The 19,373-nt window shown below is 44.5% G+C and overlaps 1 protein-coding gene across 2 annotated transcripts in view; it reads left to right on the top strand.

The window, feature by feature from the left end:
- dkk3b (dickkopf WNT signaling pathway inhibitor 3b) overlaps positions 1 to 18,619 on the top strand; it is a 33,617-nt gene extending 14,998 nt beyond the window's left edge. Inside the window, exons 3-6 of one of the 2 annotated variants that reach the window (XM_078549360.1) lie at positions 10,865 to 10,957; positions 12,814 to 12,958; positions 14,823 to 14,979; positions 17,802 to 18,617. In XM_078549360.1, the coding sequence (XP_078405486.1) occupies positions 10,865 to 10,957; positions 12,814 to 12,958; positions 14,823 to 14,979; positions 17,802 to 18,144 (738 nt within the window). In that variant the 3' untranslated portion in view covers positions 18,145 to 18,617. Of the gene's footprint in view, positions 1 to 10,864; positions 10,958 to 12,813; positions 12,959 to 14,822; positions 14,980 to 17,801 lie in introns of both variants that reach the window. The other variant, XM_078549358.1, reaches the window with a different exon arrangement.
- Positions 18,620 to 19,373: the final 754 nt, after the last annotated feature.

Below are 19,373 nucleotides of genomic sequence, written 5' to 3'. Positions count from 1 at the left end.
GTGTGAATAGACCGTTGGTACTCTGTTGACAAGGCACTGGGACCGGATGAGATGCATCCAAAGATATTGAAGGAAGTGAGAGTAGAAATTGCAGGGGCACTGGCCATAGTCTTTCAATCTTCCCTAGACTCGGGTGGTGCCAGAGGACTGGAGAATTGCAAACATTACGCCCTTATTCAAAAAAGGTTGTAAGGATAAGCCCAGCAATTACAGGCCAGTCAGTTTAACTTCAGTGGTGGGCAAGATTCTAGAAACAATTATTCAGGAGAGAATGGGTTGATAAGGAAGAGCCAGCATGGATTTCTAAAGGGGAAATCGTGTTTAACTAACTTGCTGGAGTTTTTTTGAAGAGGTAACAGAAAAGGTCGATGAGGGTAATGCTGTTGATGTGGTGTACATGGACTTTGAAAAGGCATTTGACACAGTGACACACAACAGATTAGTGAGAAAAGTTATTGCTCATGGAATAAAAGGGGCAGTAGTAATGTGGATACAAAATTGGCTGAAAAATAGGAAGCAGAGAGTAATGGTCAATGGGTATTTTTCGGACTGGAGGAAGGTTTGTAGTGGAGTTCCCCAGGGATCGGTTTGGGACCCTTACTTTTCCTGAGGGGCCTTCCTTTGGATGAGATGTTAAACCGAGACTCCGTCTTCCCCCTCAGGTGAATGTAAAAGAACCCACAGGCACTATTTCGAAGAAGATTAGGGGAGTTCTCTTCAGTGTCCTGGGGAAATATTTATCCCTTCTTCACAACATCACAAAAATAGATTAACTAGTTTTATTTTTTAATCTACCCATTCATGGGATGTGGGTTTTGCTGGCTGGGCCAGCATTTATTGCCCATCCCTAGTTGCCCTGGAGAAGATGGTGGTGACAACTGAGTGGCTTGCTAGGCCATTTCAGAGGGCTTTTTTTTTTAAAAGAGTCAACCACATTGCTGTGGGTCTAGAGTCACATGTAGACCAGACCAGACCAGGTAAGGACGGCAGATTTCCTTCCCTAAAGGACGCTTGTGAACCAGATGGGTTTTTACAGCAATCAACAGTGGTTTTATAGTAATCATTAGACTTTTAATTCCAGATTTTTATTGAATTCACATTTCACGATCTGCCATAGTGGGATTCGCGTTACCCTGGGTCTCTGGATTACTAGTCCAGCGACAGTACTACTACACCATCGCCTTCCCATTCATTATCTTATTGTTTGTGGGATCTTTCTGTGCACAAATTGGCTGCCGCATTTCCCACATTACAGCACTTCAAAACACCTACATCACTGCACTTCAAAAGTGCTTTGGGACATCCTGAGGTCATGAAATGTGCTTTATGAATCCAAGTCCCTTCTTTCCTACTCATTTGAGTGAATTTTAACAATATCCAAACAGACTTCATACCCTACACTCCCTAGACTAACTCTGGCTGTTGCTCTCACACTGCATGTGATCCACCGTCTCTCAGTGGAAGCATTCAGGTGCAGGGGAGCTTCCAAAATGTTATTTCTCAGCCTTGGCTCTTTTTCCCCTGTCAGGCTGTGCAAGATGCTTTCCAACCTCAACTTAGTGCTGCCTGTGTCTGGAAAATCTGATTCAGGTCACCATGGTTTCCTTCCAATAATAAACGAAAAATTCAGCCTTAGGCCAACTTGTGAAGGCATGTCAGTGACCACAGAAGCTATCAAACCTCTCCTGCATTCTTGCTTTCAGCTCAAGACCACAGTGTCTGACAGTTGCCGTCTGCATCATCAATCCCAAAACAATTTTTTTTAAAAAAAGTACCTTTCTATAGCGTTTCATGGCCTCAGGACAGATGGAAACTCTTTACAGGCCCTCTGCCAATGCAGTGCTCTCTTGGTACTACACTGAGTGCAGCCTGGATTTTGTGCAGGGATTTATAGAGAAGAGATTTCAGTCCAGAGCCCCATGTCCTACAGCCCACGAAGGTCTGGAACCTATTCTTATTTTCATTTCAGTTTCTTAGCTAGTGGTTTGTTCTGTTTGTATTTGAGTTTTATCCTCCCACAGGTTTGGAAAGGGCTGTTCTTCATGATGTCACTTAACCAGTGGACAATCCCTAAATCAGAACACCGGAGTCCGTTCACCTCAGCAACTTAACATAGATGGAAATTAAGAACAGGAATGTCCATACAGCCTCTGGAGTCTTAGATCGTGGCTGATCTGTACCTCAACTCCATTTACCCACTTAATACAAAAGCAAAATACTGCAGATGCTGGAAATCTGAAATAAAAACCGAAAATGCTGGAATTACTCAGCAGGTCTGACAGCGTCTGTGGAAACAGAGAGTTAATGTTTAGGTTAATGTGACCTTTTATCAGAACTCGCTGTCCTCCATTTCTCTCTCCATTCGTGCTGCCTGACCTGCAAAGTATGTCCAGCATTTTCTGCTTATATTCCACTTTCCTGTCTTTGTTCCATATCTGTTATCCCTCAACCAACAAAAATCTATTAATGTCAGTCTTCAAATATCAAATTTACCCTCAGCCGCATCAACCTTTTGGGGGAGAGAGTTCCAGATTTCCACTACCTTTTTTACCCTTTGTGTGAAGAAGTGCTTCCTGACATCACCCTGAATCACTAACTCTAATTTTAAGGTTTTGACCCCATGATCTGGATTTCCCCACCAGCAGTTTATCTCTGTCTTCTCTAGCTGTCCTATCTAATCTATTTATATTTTTAAACAACTTCTGATGTTTTTGATGTCAGATTACCCTCAAACTTCTAAGTTCTGAGGAATTCAAGCCTAGTTAATGTAACCCTTTTAGCCCCGGTATCATTCTGGTGAATTTGTGCTGCACCCCCTCCAAAGCCAATATTACCTTCTGAAGTGTGGTGCCCAGAACAGAGCGGTTACTCCAGCTGGGGGTCTGGCCAAGGCTCTGTACAACTGAAGTTTATCATTCTCCCCTTTGTATTCCGTAGCGATATATGTACCTAGGCACCCAAATTGCTTTGCACCTTCACAGCTTTAAGCCTGACCCCAATATTTTTTTAAGAAGTCCAGCACACGATCACACCAAACCTATTGTCAGTCCAGTGTGGTGACTGAACTCTCCTTGCTGTAGTTTTGCCCACTTGGTTAGCGTGCCCCCATCTCTTTGTAACTTCCCACTCCCATCTCTTCCAAGCGAAGCTACATTTAAATTGTTCCCTCAGAAAGGGTAGTCTTGAACATGTTGCAGACTCTCTCAGCAAACTGCAACCCTTTGATTAACATGTAGAGTGATTAAAAAGGGTGAGGCCATCAGATTCGCAAACGAAAAATGTTCAGAGTAAACTGCATAAAACATCCAAAATAAGTGTTTTATTGCTGGTGCACATCAGTGAAATGAAACAGTGCAGATGAACTTTTTTGAGTACTGAATGTCTTTTGGAAATTGTTAACTGCCAGAAGTGATTGCCCCCAACTTACTGTCATCTACTAACTTGGATATACAACTTCCTTTTTAAACTTGACGTCTGGTTCCATGGGGACACTGTACAATTACTGATAACAAATAGCCTGGACACTCACCCATTAATATGTTTCAACAACAGAGTAAATGTTCAGGACTATTTTGTGGTGAGCACTGTAACCTTTACATTCCAGCTGACGTTCCCTCATTTGTTCCTGGAACAACAATCTGAGGCTTGTCATGCAAATGTCTTATGTCAGCATCTTGTTCTAATTTGTAGTTTTATGATTCATAGCCTGGGCAATGAGAGTCCCTGTTTGATGTCGATCCAGACAGCAGCAACCAAAGGATTGAAACTTCCATTCCCATCAGTTTAGACTGGATTGAATGTCTGGTTCCAAGGAATTCTGCACAAAAACTTCTCAGCAAACCCTCCCCAGTGCCTAGCACTCAAGTTGACTCATTGTTTGATGCTGTTATAACATAGTGGGTGTTGCATTTCCATCAGCTTCCTCAAAATCAATTTGCTGTTCTTTGAAGAAGGCCGTTTGGTCCTTTGAGCATGAAGTGTATTCAACAAGATCAAGGCAGATCTCCTACCTCAACTCCACCTTCCCACGCTATCCCCATATCCCTTAATTCCCTTAGTAAGAAGATAAGATGAAAGGAATTGTTCCCCCGATTGGCCACAGATGTGTTCAGTGAATCTCCCCAAGAATCTGTACTGGGGTCTCAACTCTTCGCAACGTTCATTACTAACTTGGATGAAGGAATAGAGCATTGGATATCCAATTTTGCGGGTAACACTAAGTTAGGAAGGACAGTAATGCAGATGGGAGCAGGAAGGTACTTTGACAGATTGCCATTGTTTTGGCCACTTATTCTGATGGAGTTCAACGTGTGGAAGTGAGGTCATCTACTTTGGACCTAAAAGATGAATTAGAATATTTTCTAAATGATGAGAAACCAAGGATTGTAGAGGAGCAGAAAGACCTGGGAGCTCAGGTGCATAAATAATTAAAAGCTTAAAAGACATAGTATAGTCAAGAAGGCTAATGGAATGTTGGCCTTTATCTCAATAGGGCTGGAATATAAAAAGAGGGAAGTTGTACAAAGTCTTGGTCAGACCCCATCTGGAATAACTGTTAATTTCTGGACAGCACACACTTAGGAGGATATCTTGACTTTGGATGACTGTCGCAGAGATTTAGCAGAGTTACACTAGTGTTTAGAGAGTTAAATTGAGGACTGATTGCAGAGAGCAGACTTATATTCCCTTGAGTTTAGGAGATTGAGGGGTGATCTGAACGAGGTGTTTAAAATGTTGAAACAATTTGGTAGGGTAGATGCAGACAGACGATTTCCTCTGGTGTGAAGTTGGAAACAAGGGGACCTAATTAATGTTCCCTCTAAGCTGTGCAGGTGCATTACCATGCAGCAGCCTATAACTTACTGTGCAAGAGACAAACAGGCCGCACACGAGAGCGGTCCCTTTAAGGTGTGCGACCATGTGGCAGTCCGAAAGCGATTGCACAGTGCATTGTATGGGCTGCACACAGTGTAGGGAAATCAGAGTGAGCATTGGACATAATCTTAAAATTAGAGTCAGACAGACTGAGAGATAAATTGGGAAGCACTGCTTCACACACAAGTGGAAATCTGGAATTCCCACTCTCCTAACTTGGTGTTATCTGGTGGGAGTTGGTGGGTTTGATCGGACCTTTCAAGGTTGAGATCGATAGATTTTTGCCAGGTACAGGAATCAAGGTAAATGGAGAAAAGGCAAAATTAAGATCCAGATTTACCATGTTCTAATTATAAATAATAACAGGGTGGTAAAAAGAGTAGGGATGATTAGGGATAAAAACGGGGACTTGCCATGCGAAGGCAGGAGAAATAGCGGAGATATTAAACTTTGCATCTACCTTTACAAAGGAAGCTGTTGTTACCCAGGCCTAGGTGAGAGAGGAGATAACTGATACACTAGAAGAATTTACAGTTGAGAAGGAGGAGGTGTTAGAAAGGTTATCTTTAAAAAAAAAACGAAAAAGTACCAAGGACTGGATGAGATGCATCCAAGGGTACTGAGGGGAAGCAAGAGTGGAAATTGCAGAGGCACTAGTGATAATCTTCCAGTGTTCCTTAGACACAGGAGAACTGTAAATGTTACACCCTTGTTCAAAAAGGGATGCAGGGATAAAGCTGGTAACTACAGGCCAGTCAGTTTGACCTCCGTGGTAGGGAAACTTCCAGAAACTATAGGTTGGGACAAAATCAGTAGTCACTTAGACAAGTGCAGGATAATTAAGGAAAGCAGCGTGTATTTATTAAGGGAAAATTATGTTAAACTAACTTGCTGGAGTATTTTGAGGAGGTAGCAGAGAAGGTTGATAGGGGCAATGCTGTTGATGTGGCGTAATTAGATTTTCAAAAGGCATTTGATACAGTGCCACACAAGACTTGAGCAAAATTCTAGCTCATGGAATAAAAGGGAAAATAGGCACTTGGATTAGAAATCGTCTGAGTGACAGGAAACAAAGTGTAGTGCTAAATGGTTGTTTTTCAGTTTGGAGGAAGGTTTGTAGTGGTGTTCCCCAGGGGTCAATGTTGGAACCCTTGCTCTTCCTGATATATATTAATGACCTAGATTGTGGTGTGCAGGTCATGATTTCAAAACTTGCAGATGATACAAAGATGGGGAAGGTTGTCAACTGTGATGAGGATAGTCTTGAACTTCAAAAGAACATAGACATGTTAGTGGATTGGGCAGACAAGTGGCAGATGAAGTTCAATTTAGAGAAGTGTGAGGTTGTTCATTTTGGCAGGAAGAATATGGAGAGACAGTATAAAATAAAGGGAGAAACTCTAAAGGAGGTGCAAGAGCAGAGGGATCTCGGTGTATATTTACACTAGCCATTGAAGATGGCAGGGCATGTTGAGAGAGCAGTTCATAAAGCATATACTAACTTAGGCTTTATTAATAGGGACATTGAGTACAAGAGTAGGGAGTCATGTTGAACTTGTATAAGATACTAGTTAGGCCTCATCTGGAGTATGAATGTGATGAATCTATGGAATTCATTGCCACAGAAGGCTGTGGAGGCCAGGTCATTGAGTGTATTTAAAACCGAGATAGATAGGTTCTTGATTGGTAAGGGGATCAAAGGTTACGGGGAGAAGGCGGGAGAATGGGGTTGAGAAACTTATCAGCCATGATTGAATGGTGGAGCAGACTCAATGGGCCGAATGGCCTAATTTCTGCTCCTATGTCTTATTATTATGAGTACTGTGTCCAGTTCTGGGCACCATACTTGAGGAAGGATGCGAATGCATTGGAGAGAGTACAGAGGAGATTCACAAGAATGATTCCAGGGATAAAGAACTAGCTATGAGGATAGATTGGAGGTTGGGACTGTTTTCCTTGGAGAAAAGAAGGCTGAAAGGAGACTTGATAGAGATACAAGGTCCTGAGGAGCATGGACAGGGTAAATGGTGGGAAACTGTTCCCACTGAAGACAATATCAAGAACTAGAGGGCACAAATTCAAAATAATTGACAAAAGGAGTAAATGTGATGTGAGGAAAATTTTTTTTCACCCAGAGGGGGGTTGGAGTATGGAATCAGCTTCCTGAGAGGGTGGTGGAGGCAGGTTCGATCGAGGTATGCAAAAGGGAATTGGATTGCTACCTGAAAAGAGAGAATGTGCAAGGCTAAAGGGATAAGGCAAGGGAGTGGGACTAAGTAGAAAGCTCTTCCAGAGAGCCAATGCAGACTCAATGAGCTGAATGGCCTCCTGCACTGTGAAGATTCTGTAGTTGAATGGTAGAACCGGCTGCTCGAAGGAGGCCATTCAGCTCTCCTGTTCTAATAATATTTCGGTGAGTGAGTGATCAATCTATGGAACAGCCTCTCCCTTGGGAGATGGTGGAAATAGGGAGTATTGATGCATTCAAATGTGAATTAGAGATTTCTCTCAAAATAATATTTTGGTGTACAGCATTGAATAATTTTAAGATCAGTGAGCCAGGTTTATTTCACAGTTGTATAATTTTGGCCTCTAAATGACCTTGGGATGCATTTAAGTGATTAGCCTCTATTTTCTACTATGCCGAATAGCAACTAAACCTTGTAGCTTTAAAGGGTTGCAGCTGAAGGTATGCAGCAGAATAATACTGTGTGTTACAGAATGCAGTTCTCCTTGGCTTCTCATACAGTGGATACTGTTGTAACTGTCTTGATCTCTGAACAAGATGAAGCAATATTGAAAGCAGCACAGGGTAAAAAGCTGTAGTCTGACAGCAGAGATGCTGATGATTGTTACCACTGACTGAGATGACGGAGACTGGGTGCTGCTGCCTGCAGCGGTTCAGTGTGTAACGGTATCCTAGATTGTGATCGAGTGAAAAATGTACAATTCATAACTGGAATTTAATTTAAGTGAGTTCCGATATTGCATTAAACAGAGCCCTATGACAGAAAATAGTGTGTGTGTGTCTCTCTCTCTCATTCTCGCGCTCTCCCTATCTCTCCGCCTCTCGCACTCTCCCCCATCTCTCTCCGCCTCTCGCGCTCTCCCCATCTCTCTCCGCCTCTCGCGGTCTCCCCCATCTCTCTCCGCCTCTCGCACTCTCCCTCATCTCTCTCCACCTCTCGCACTCTCCCTCATCTCTCTCCGCCTCTCGCGCTCTCCCCATCACTCTCCGCCTCTCGCGCTCTCCCTATCTCTTTCCGCCTCTCCCGTTCTCCCTATCTCTCTCCGCCTCTCGCGCTCTCCCCCATCTCTCTCTGTCTCTCACGCTCTCCCTATCTCTCTCTGCCTCTCACGCTTTCCCTATCTCTCTCCGCCTCTCCCTATCTCTCTCCGCCTCTCCCGCTCTCCCTGTCTCTCTCCGCCTCTCCCGCTCTCCCTATCTCTCTCTGCCTCTCGCGCTTTCCCTATCTCTCTCCGCCTCTCCCTATCTCTCTCCGCCTCTCCCGCTCTCCCTATCTCTCTCCGCCTCTCGCGCTCTCCCCATCTCTCTCTGCCTCTCGCGCTCTCCCTATCTCTCTCCGCCTCTCGCGCTCTCCCTATCTCTCTCCGCCTCTCGCGCTCTCCCTATCTCTCCCGCTCTCCCCATCTCTCTCTGCCTCTCGCACTCTCCCTATCTCTCTCCGCCTCTCGCGCTCTCCCTATCTCCGCCTCTCGCGCTCTCCCTATCTCTCTCCGCCTCTCGCGCTCTCCCTATCTCTCTCCGACTCTCGTGCTCTCCCCCATCTCTCTCCGCCTCTTGCGCTCTCCCCCATCTCTCTCCGCCTCTCGCGCTCTCCCCCATCTCTCTCCGCCTCTCGCGCTCTCCCCCATCTCTCTCCGCCTCTTGCGCTCTCCCCCATCTCTCTCCGCCTCTCACGCTCTCCCTCATCTCTCTCCGCCTCTCGCGCTCTCCCCATCTCTCTCTGCCTCTCGCGCTCTCCCCCATCTTTCTCCGCCTCTCGCGCTCTCCCCCATCTTTCTCCGCCTCTCGCGCTCTCCCCCATCTCTCTCTGCCTCTCGCGCTCTCCCCATCTCTCTCCGCCTCTCGCGCTCTCCCCCATCTCTCTCCGCCTCTCGCGCTCTCCCCCATCTCTCTCCACCTCTCGCGCTCTCCCCCATCTCTCTCCGCCTCTCGCGCTCTCCCCCATCTCTCTCCGCCTCTCGCGCTCTCCCCCATCTCTCTCCGCCTCTCGCGCTCTCCCCCATCTCTCTCCGCCTCTCGCGCTCTCCCCCATCTCTCTCCGCCTCTCGCGCTCTCCCCCATCTCTCTCATGCTGGGAGAAGCCAGCTGCTTTTAATTGTGTTTTCAAATATATTGTTGCATGAAAACTTTCATGTAAGGCTGCTAGTTGTTTGCTGCTTTGACGCACGAACTGATCCACTGCCTCGGGGTCTGAGGCTGTCACCATGGAGCTGGGTGGTGATTTGTTTTAACCCCTCACCTTGAACCCTGCCTTCAACCTGGTCATTGAGTCACAGAAGAAACATCTGGACACTGGAGGTGGCGCAGAGAGGCTATGGGACTAGCCTGGTGCCTGGTTGCAGACGCTGATGGGATATATTCCTGGAGTTTTGTAAGGAATAAACAAGAAAATAAAAATAACACCACTTGCTTTAATTTGCACCCTCTGAGGTTTTGCTCTCAACGGTGTCCTGGACATTAGTCTTCAGTTCCCGGAGGGTTGACAACCCTGCCGGCTGGTGTCAAGGGACTGAGTTAGGAGAAAATGTCAGAAAAAATGTTAATGGCTATTACTTTAATCACAACCCTTGTCTGATTTTTAAAATATTGTTATCCTATTAGACCTAATCTAATGCAGGATTCCAAATGGCAGCTATGGCTCTGGGTGGCACTCTCACTTCTGAGGCTAAAGGTTGTGGGTTCAAGTCCCACTATAAAGATTTGAGCCCATAATCCAGGCTGATATTCTAGTAAGTATTGAGGGAGTGCTGCACTGTCAGTGATGCTGTCTTTCTGATGAGACATTAAACCGAATCCCCGTCTGCCCCCTCAGGTGGGCATAAAAGATCCCATGACACTTTTCAAGGAAGAACATGGCAGAGTTGCTGCTGTTGTGGTCACCCTTTCACACTTGGCCAAATCCATCCCTAAAAATTTGTAATCTGGTCATTTAGTGGAAGCTTGCTGTGCACAACTTGGCTGGCCCGTCTCTTTATGTTACCACGATGACTACACTATAAAAGTAGCTGTAAAGTAAGAAAGAAATTACATTTCGATAGGGCCTTTCATATCTTCAAGATGGGCCAGTGAAGCACTTTTGAAGAATAGTCACTCTTGTGATTTAGGAAATTTATGCACAGTAAGATCCCAAAATGGTAATTTGATTGATAAATGGTCACATGATCTTTTAGTGATATTGATTGATGAATAAACATTGGCCAGGACACAGGGGAGAACTCTCCTGTTCATTTTTGAAAAGTACCATCAGAGTTTTTGCAACCACCTGAGAGGGGAAACTGGGCCTCAGTTTAACCTCTCATCTGAAAGATGGCACCTCCGACAGTGCAGCACTCCCTCCGTTCTATGCTGGAGTGTCAGCCTGGATTTTGTCTCTGGATTGGAACTTGAACCCACAACCTCCTGACTCAGGTGGCCATATCCTAGGCTCTGGAAATTCCTTCCTAAATCTGTCTGCCTCTCTACCAATCCTCCTTTTAAACCTACATGTTTGACCAAGCTTTTGGTCACCTGTCCTAATATGTCCTTATGCTGTTCGATGTCAAATTTTCTTTGATAATCGCTCCTATGAAGTGCAATGGGACATTTTTCTTTGTTAAAGATGCCGCATTAATGCAAGTTGCTAGTAGAACACACTGTTGATCGAGTATCGTCAGTGATTCCTTGTCTGTAAACAGTAAGAGGAGTGTATATCTGTAGCTGTAGTTAATTAATGTCACGATGAATGGAATTGTGTTCCTGTAGGAATGTATTGTTGATGAGGATTGCAGGAAGGACCATTTCTGCTGGGTAGATGTGTTGGAATCAAAGTGCCTTCCACGGAAATCCCAGGAGGAGGCAAGTATTGTCAATCATTGTGGCTCTTTCAAATTAATTTTCAGGATGTGGGTGTTGACGGGGCATTTGTTATTTGTGCCCCGTTGCCCTGAGAAGGTGATGGTGGGTGTTCTTTAACTACTGGTAGTGAGCTAAATACCGTTTCCAAGCCAACATTGATGTAGATCTGCAGTCACACGTAGGCCCAGGCTGGGTAAGGATGGCAAATTTCCTTTCCAAAAGGACATTAGTGAACCAAGTAGGTTTTTATGTTGATCTGGTATTTCAATGGTCACTTTTATTTCCAAATCTTTTAAACTGAATTCAGATTTTAAACTGTCCTGGTCTGATCTTCTGTGGATTGCCAGTCCATTCACATAACCACTTTTCTACATAGAATATACAGCAATGAAACAGGCAATTTGGCCCAACTAGTCTGCGCTGGTGTTTATACTCCTTACTCCTCCCATTCCATCTGCCTCACCTCAGCTTTTCAGCATCTCTTTCTACCCCCTTTTCTCTCACGTACTGCCCTTTTGAAATAAATGTGGCATTGTCAGTGTCACATAAGAACGTAAGAAATAGGAGCAGGAGTAGACCATTTGGCCCCTTGAGCCTGCTCCACCATTCAATAAGATCATGGCTGATCTTCTTGTGTTTTGATTTCCACATTCCCATCTAACCCCAATAACCTTTGATTCTTGTTAGATAAGGGAATCAATCTACCTTGGCCTTAAAAACATTTAATGACCCCGCCTCCACCACCTTTTGAGGCAGAGAATTCCAAAGTCGCACAAACCTCTGAGAGAAAAAAATTTCTCCTCATCTCTGTCCTAAAAGGGCGACCCCTAACATTAAAACAGTGGCCCCTAGTTCTGGACTCACCCACAAGAGGAAACACCCTCTCCACGTCCACCTCGTCAAGACTGTTCAGGATCTTGTACACTTCAATCAAGTCACTCTTCTCAACTCCAGTGGAAACAAGCCCAGTCTGTCCAACCTTTCCTCGTAAGACAACCCGCTCATTTCAGATATCAATCTAGTAAATCTCCTTTGAACCGCCTCCAATGCATTTACATCCTTAAATAAGGAGACCAAAACTGCACACACTATTTGAGGTGCGGTCTCACCAATGCCCTGTATAACTGAAGCACAACATCCTTACTTTTATGTTCAACTCCTCTCGTAATAAAGGATAGCATTCCATTAGCCTTAATTACTTGCTGTACCTGAACACTGACTTTTTGTGACTCATACTAGAACGCCTAGATCCCTCTGCACCTCAGAATTATGCAGCCATTCTCCATTTAAGTAATACTCTGCTTTTCTGCTCTTCCTACCAAAGTGAACAACTTCACGTTTCCCTACAATAAACTCCATTTGCCAGATCTTTGCCCACTCACTCAACCTATCTATATCCATCTGCAACCTCCCCATGTCCTCTTCACAACATACTTTCCTACCTATTTTGTGCCATCGGCAAATTTAGCTACCATGTCTTCAGTCCCCTCATCTAAGTCATTGATGTAAATTGTAAAAGGTTGAGGCCCCAGTACAGACCCCTGTGGGACTCCACTTTTCACATCCTGCCAATCAGAAAAAGACCCATTTATACATACTCCCTGCTTTCTGCCAGCCAGCCAGCCAGCCAATCTTCTGTCCATGCTAATATGTTACCCCCTACACCATGCGCTTTTATTTTCTGTAATAATCTTTGATGTGGCACCTTATCAAACCATCACCATCAAACTTATCACTCATGTCCCAAAAACAAATAAATTCTCATTAATGCGTCGTCATCAATTTTCATGATGCTTCCACTCGTTCTTCAAGCTGCTGAATTGTGTTGACCATAAATTTATTCTGACTTTCTTTAGAATTGCACTCGAGATGAAGAATGTTATTTGGATTATTTGTGTATCTGGGGACAATGCAAAGCGAGTGCAATGAAAGGACAAACTGGCTCCATCTGTGAGCAGCAACGTGACTGCAGTGCAGACCTGTGCTGTGCCTTCCACAATTGTGAGTTGCACACATTAAATCACGATGATTCTGTTTAAACTCTCCCTCCGCACAAGCTCCTACTACTGGACTTCCAAAATGTGAGAATACTGAAAGCATATTATCAGGTCTAACAGGTATCAGTTTAAGAACTTGCACAATATCCAATGTGCAGTTTAGCTCAAATAATGGCCCTGTTACTAAAGGTGACTTTCACTTGGGGCTGACTGTCTATTATAAAAGAATAAAACCATTTAAAGCTGTTTGTTTCCCAGATTTGGAGATAGAAATTCTCGAGCAGCTGACAGCCTGCAAAGTTTCCAGCCCACACAGCAATTAAACTCTAATTGGCCTCTGGCTCTATTGACTTACAGCAATTTTTTTTTATTCTTTCATGGGATGTGGGCATTGCTGAAAAGGCCAGCATTTATTGCCCATCCCTAATTGCCCTTGAGAAGGTGGTGGTAAGCCGCTGCCTTGAACTGCTGCAGTCCATGTGGTGTAGGTACACCCACAGTTCTGTTAGGGAGGGAGTTCCAGGATTTTGACCCAGTGACAGTGAAGGAATGGCGATATGTTTCCAAGTCAGGATGGTGAGTGACTTGGAGGGGAACTTCCAGGTGATGGTGTTCCCATGTATCTGCTGCTCTTGTCCTTCTAGATGGTAGAGGTCACAAGTTTGGAAGGTGCCGTTGAAAGAGCCTTCATGAGTTTCTGCAGTGCATCTTATAGATGGTACACAATGCTGCCACTATGCATAAGTGGTGGAGGGAGTGAATGTTTAAGCTGGTGGATGGGGTGCTAAACAAGTGCGCTGTTGTGGATGATGTATTTATTGTGTGTTGCTGGAGCTACGCTTATCCCATCACTTGTATTCCATCACACTCCTGACTTGTGCCTTGAAGATGGTGGACAGGCTTTGGGGAGTCAGGAGGCAAGTTACTCACTGCAGAATTCCCAGCTTCTGACCTGCTTTTGTAGCCACAGTATTTATATGGCTGGTACAGTTCAGTTTCTGGTAAAAGATAGCTCCCATGATGTTGATAGTGAGGATTCAGCGATAGTAATGCCATTCAATGTCAAAGGGATTGTTTCTTGTTGGAGATGGTCATTTCCTGGCACTTTTGTGGCACAAATGTCACTTATCAGCCCAAGCCTGAATGTTGTTCGGGTCTTGCTGCATATGGGCATGGACTGTTTCAGTATCTGAGGAGTTGCAAATGGTGAACATTGTGCAATCATCAGCGAACATCCCCACTTCTGACCTTTATGATGGAAGGAAGGTCATTGATGAAGCAGCTGGAGATGGCTGGGCCTGGGACACTACCCTGAGGAACACCTGCAGTGATGTCCTAGAGCTGAGATGACTGACCTCCAACAACCACAACCATCTTCCTTTGTGCTAGGTATGACTCCAACCAACAGAGTTTTCCCCCGATTCCCTTTGACGCCAGTTTTGCTAGGGCTCCTTGATTCCCAACCCGGTCAAATGCGGCCTTGATGTCTAACCTCCCCTTTTAAACTGTGATTGGCCTCAGGCTGCATCCACTTACAGCAATTAGACTCTGGCTTCAGGCTGCATAAATTTGCAGCAGTTAACCTTGGTGAACGTAAAGGGACAGGCCAACCCCAAAATAAATTCTATGTTGTATGGTATAATGCTTTTGTTGTTCCAAAATTCTTCATGATCTAGCCTGGCATGAACTGTAAATGGGATCAGTTTGCAAATACTTATTCCCTCTAATAATAAATTGTGAAAAGTCAAATTTGCTCGTTTGGTAGTGAGAGAGATTTGAGTATTTGTTCAATAGCCTGTTGCCCAGAATCCTCACTGGCATTGCAGTCACAGTAATGCTGTCACAAAGTCTCTATTGATTTCACTCAGATCTCTTGTTTCCTGTGTGCACCCCACTGCCCACCAAGGGCCAGCCCTGCCATGATCCGGCGCACCGATTGTTCGACCTCATCACTTGGGAGATGGAGCCAGAAGGAGCTTTGGACCACTGTCCCTGCTCAAAGGGTCTGATGTGTCAACCTGAAGGGTAGGTGGCTGTCCATCCAGGATTGGTTTGGAATTTGTACAAAGAGAATAGACCTGACTTTAACTCACTCAAATCCCGTTCACTTATACAGAGTAAAAACATCATTGAGTTTGTCTCCTACTTTTGGAACACACAAATAAGCGGGTTTGAAGATTGTGCATTGAACACACAGGGGCTGACTGTAATCACACTATACTTATCCATCTACAACTTGCTGTTTGTCAGCAACATATCTGCTTCTCTCTCATGTTCCTTTTGGGCTGTAACTTAAAATCTGATTATGTCAATCATGAACTTTAAATCATGCTTTGCTTTATGATAGACTTTTTAAAGTTCTGCAAGATCAAGTATTAATATTAAGATACTTGTCAAGAATAAGGAAAGTAAATCATTTCTGACATACTACTTAACATTCAATTCAGGGTTAAAACCAGGCCATATATGTGTCAGCTGTGGCTCAGTGGATAGCACTTTGACCTCTTAATCAGAAGTTCATGGGTTCAAGTTCCACTCGAGAGACTTGAGCACATAATCCAGGCGGGCACTTGCAGTGCAGCACTGAGGGAGCGCTGCACTGTCAGAGGGGCAGCACTGAGGGAGCGCTGCACTGTCGGAGGGGCAGCACTGAGGGAGCGCTGCACTGTCGGAGGGGCAGCACTGAGGGAGCGCTGCACTGTCGGAGGGGCAGCACTGAGGGAGCGCTGCACTGTCGGAGGGGCAGCACTGAGGGAGCGCTGCACTGTCGGAGGGGCAGCACTGAGGGAGCGCTGCACTGTCGGAGGGGCAGCACTGAGGGAGCGCTGCACTGTCGGAGGGGCAGCACCATCTTCTTCTCCCATCAAGAATGATGATGGGGTTCCCCTTACTTTCCACCCCACCAGCCTCCACATTCAAAGGATCATTCTATGCTATTTCTGCCACCTCCAGCAAGATGCCACCGCCAAACACATCTCCCCTGTTGCCTCCGTGACACCCTTGGCCATTCCTCAATCATGCTAAACACCTCGACACCTTCGCATGACACACTCCCATGCAATCGCAGGAAGTGTAACACATGCCTTTTTACCTCCTGACTACTCACTGTCCACGACCCCAAACACTCCTTACAGGTGATGCAGTGATTTACTATCTTTCAATTTAATATGTTGTATTCTTTGCTCACAGTGCAGTCTCCTCTACATTGGGGAGACCAAATGCAGATCGGGGGAATGCTTTGTGTAGCGCCCCCGCTCAGTCTGCAAGCATGACCCCCAAGCTGCCGGTTGCTTGCCACTTTAATTCATCACTTTGTTCTCGCCCTCACACTTCTGTTCTCAGTCTGCTCTAGTGTTCCAGTGCAAGCTCGAGGAACAGACCTCATCTTCCAGTTAGGAACTTTGCAGCCTTCTGGACTCGAGATTTGAGTTCAACAATTTAAAACCATAAACCCTGTCCTCCGTTTTGATTCGTTTATTTTGCATGTGCTGGTCTGAATCTTGTTTTTTATGTTTTTGCTTTCAAACGCAGCTGTTCATTATTCATACTCCCTCTGGACAAATGCTTTGTTGCTTTACCACAACCTTTACTATTTCCTTTGCCTTTTGTTCCATGACATCTTTGTCATTTCATCTCTCCCATCCTCTACCCTATCGCTGATCTTCTCTTTGGTGGTTCTCCCCCACCGCCCCCCTTCCCCCGCCCACCCTTTGAATGGCATAAAACCCATCACATTTTTACCTTCCTTCAGTTCTGAAGAAGTCATATTCGACTCCAAACATTTACTCTGTCTCTCTCTCCACAGATGCTCCCAGTCCTGCTGAGTATTTCCAGCACTTTCTGTTCTTACACCTGAGGGAGTGCTACACTACACTGTCAGAAGCAAATTCCTGAGGGAAGGCTCTACCGTCAGAGGAACAGTACTAGGGGAGCGCTGCACTGTTGGAGGTGCTGACTTTTGGATTCCACCATGCAGTTTGAAAATTTGAATTCAGTTTTTTCAAATCGGGAATTCAAAAGCTGGTCTCTAAAAGTGACCATGAAGCTGTCGAATTGTCATAACCGAATTGGTTTGTTAATATCCTTCATGGAATGAAGCCGGCAATCCTCGTGATCTGGTCTATATGTAGCTTCTGTCCCACACAGAACTCTTAACTGTCCTCTGAAATGGCCTAGCAAGCCCCTCGGCTGTGGAAGGGGTGGGCATTAAATTCTGGTCTTGCCAGCAACACCAACATCTTGAAAGTGAATTATAAAAATTATCATTTAAAGCTTCTTAATATAGACGCAAACTTCCAGACATAAAATAAAAAATATTCAATCATTTAACTAAAGTTTCATTCTGATCAAAGACTGAATTCATTCCAAATTCTGACAGCAAGGCTTCTCAGTGAACAAAATCTCTCTGGATCGTTGTTTAAAAGCATTTGTCAGTGATAACTTGTACACTTTCAGCAACATTTTGCATTTACGTAGTGTCTTTTCTATGTTAAAGTTTCTTGAGGTACTTCACAAAGCTAACAGGAATCTTTATAAACTCGAGCAGTTGGCAAACTATTGTTATTACTTGTAATTTCAGTGGTGTCTGTCGTGTGTAATGGTATCGAGAGATATGGAGACAAGGTGGATAAATGGAGTTGTGTAGATTAGCCATTCAATTAGATCATAACTAAACAGATTGGTGGGGCTGAATGGTCATCCCCTGTTCCTGTCTTCATATTTTAGGGTGTGTCAGATGTGTACCAGACAGTGTACGTGCGTATATAGTATAAGATGTTTGTATACATTACGCAGAGAGATTGTTGAAATCTTTTTTTTTCTTTCATTCTCCCACCCATCTCCCTCAGTAAAGCCTTATTGTCCGTGTGTAAAGACTCTGACTTTGAGAAGGGGACAGTCACAACAGACCCTCCTCAGTATATGGAAATGGAACAGGTGCTGTTTCCTCCAGTCGTTGCCCTGGAAGGTCTTAGGGATGGGGAGAGTTACACCTACATGATGCCAGATATGGAAGAGGTCCTGGCTGCAGACATGGATTTGGTGATTGGTCTCTATAACAAGGGAAACGCAGAACAATATGACGAGCATGACCCCACGTGGAATGTTCCACAGGGTGAGGACGGTGTTGGAAGAGAACAGGACCTGGCTGACACAGCTAACATTGCTGTTTCATCCAGACCAGGTCCCTGACAACTCATTCAGTATGACCTTTCTGTAACCAGCATTTCTGTGCAATAGGCAAAGCAGGAAGCACTTAGAGGCTTAATAGTTGGGTTATTTTTACAATCCATTGAAAAAATGTGTAGTTCTAACTGGCATTCTCTCTGCAGCGTACCTTTTGTAACTTCTCTGTTTAGTGATGTGGGCTGTAACTCTGTCCCAGATGTGTTAGTGAATTGGGCTGGAGCTCTTTTTAAATGTAGTACCGGGAACATTGGCACTGGACGCGTTGTCATATTTGGAGCATCGCAGAATATCAGAGAACTGAACACTGATCAGAGGATTCAATCTGGTTCGACCTCTCTAGTCATTTCCATTTCTCCGATGCTGTTTTCAGAAACATATTTTAACTGCCAACTGATGAAAGTATTTTCTTCAGGTAAAGCAGTGAATAAGTGTGTGTTACAATTGCATTAATCAATAAAAGGACACCTTTCAGTTGTGACATCGGGTGATGCCTTGGTGTGTTATTTATAGTGCTTACAGTACAGAAATAGGCCATTTGGCCGAACAGGTCTGTGCCAGTTTATGCTCCACATGAGCCTCCTCTTACTCTTCCATCATAATATCCTCCTTTTCTCCTTTTATATGCATCTATATGATTCACCTCAACCACCTTGTGTTCGTGAGTTCCACATTCTTGCTACTCTCTAGGTAAAGATGTTTCTTCTAATTCCCTATTAGATTTATTAGTGGCTGTCATATTCATGGCCTTCATTTTTTGAGTTCCCCAACAAGTGGAAATATTTCTATGTCTATCCCATCAAACCCCTTCATTATCTCAAGCCGATATCGGGTTTGCTCTTTGTGGGAAAGAACCTCGGGCATGTTCAGTTTTGGTTGTCAGGTATAACCTCTCAGTTCTGTAATCATCCTTTTAAATCACTTTTCGCATCTTCTCCAGTGGATCCACATCCTTTTTGTAACATGGAGTAATTGTGAACAGCTCTAGTCTCCAAGTGTGGTCCAACTAAGGTTTGATCCAAGTTTAATAGAATGTCTCTACTTTGCAATTTTGTTCCTCTGGAAATGAAAAAAAGCTTTGCTATATTTTAATGGCCTTGTTAATGTGCATCACCTGTGATTCATGAATCTGATCATACATAAGCACTGAGCTCCATCGAACAACAACCCTGATAAGAGATTAGCTATGTAGTTTTGACCAGTGCAACAGATGAGGTTGGGTTCCCAGGTTAATG

Source organism: Cetorhinus maximus, chromosome 9 (genome assembly GCF_964194155.1).
Source record: "Cetorhinus maximus chromosome 9, sCetMax3.hap1.1, whole genome shotgun sequence".
Classification (NCBI taxonomy): Eukaryota; Metazoa; Chordata; class Chondrichthyes; order Lamniformes; family Cetorhinidae; genus Cetorhinus; species Cetorhinus maximus.
Note: the sequence above shows the minus strand (reverse complement) of the source record. Positions and strands in the feature narration are given on the sequence as shown.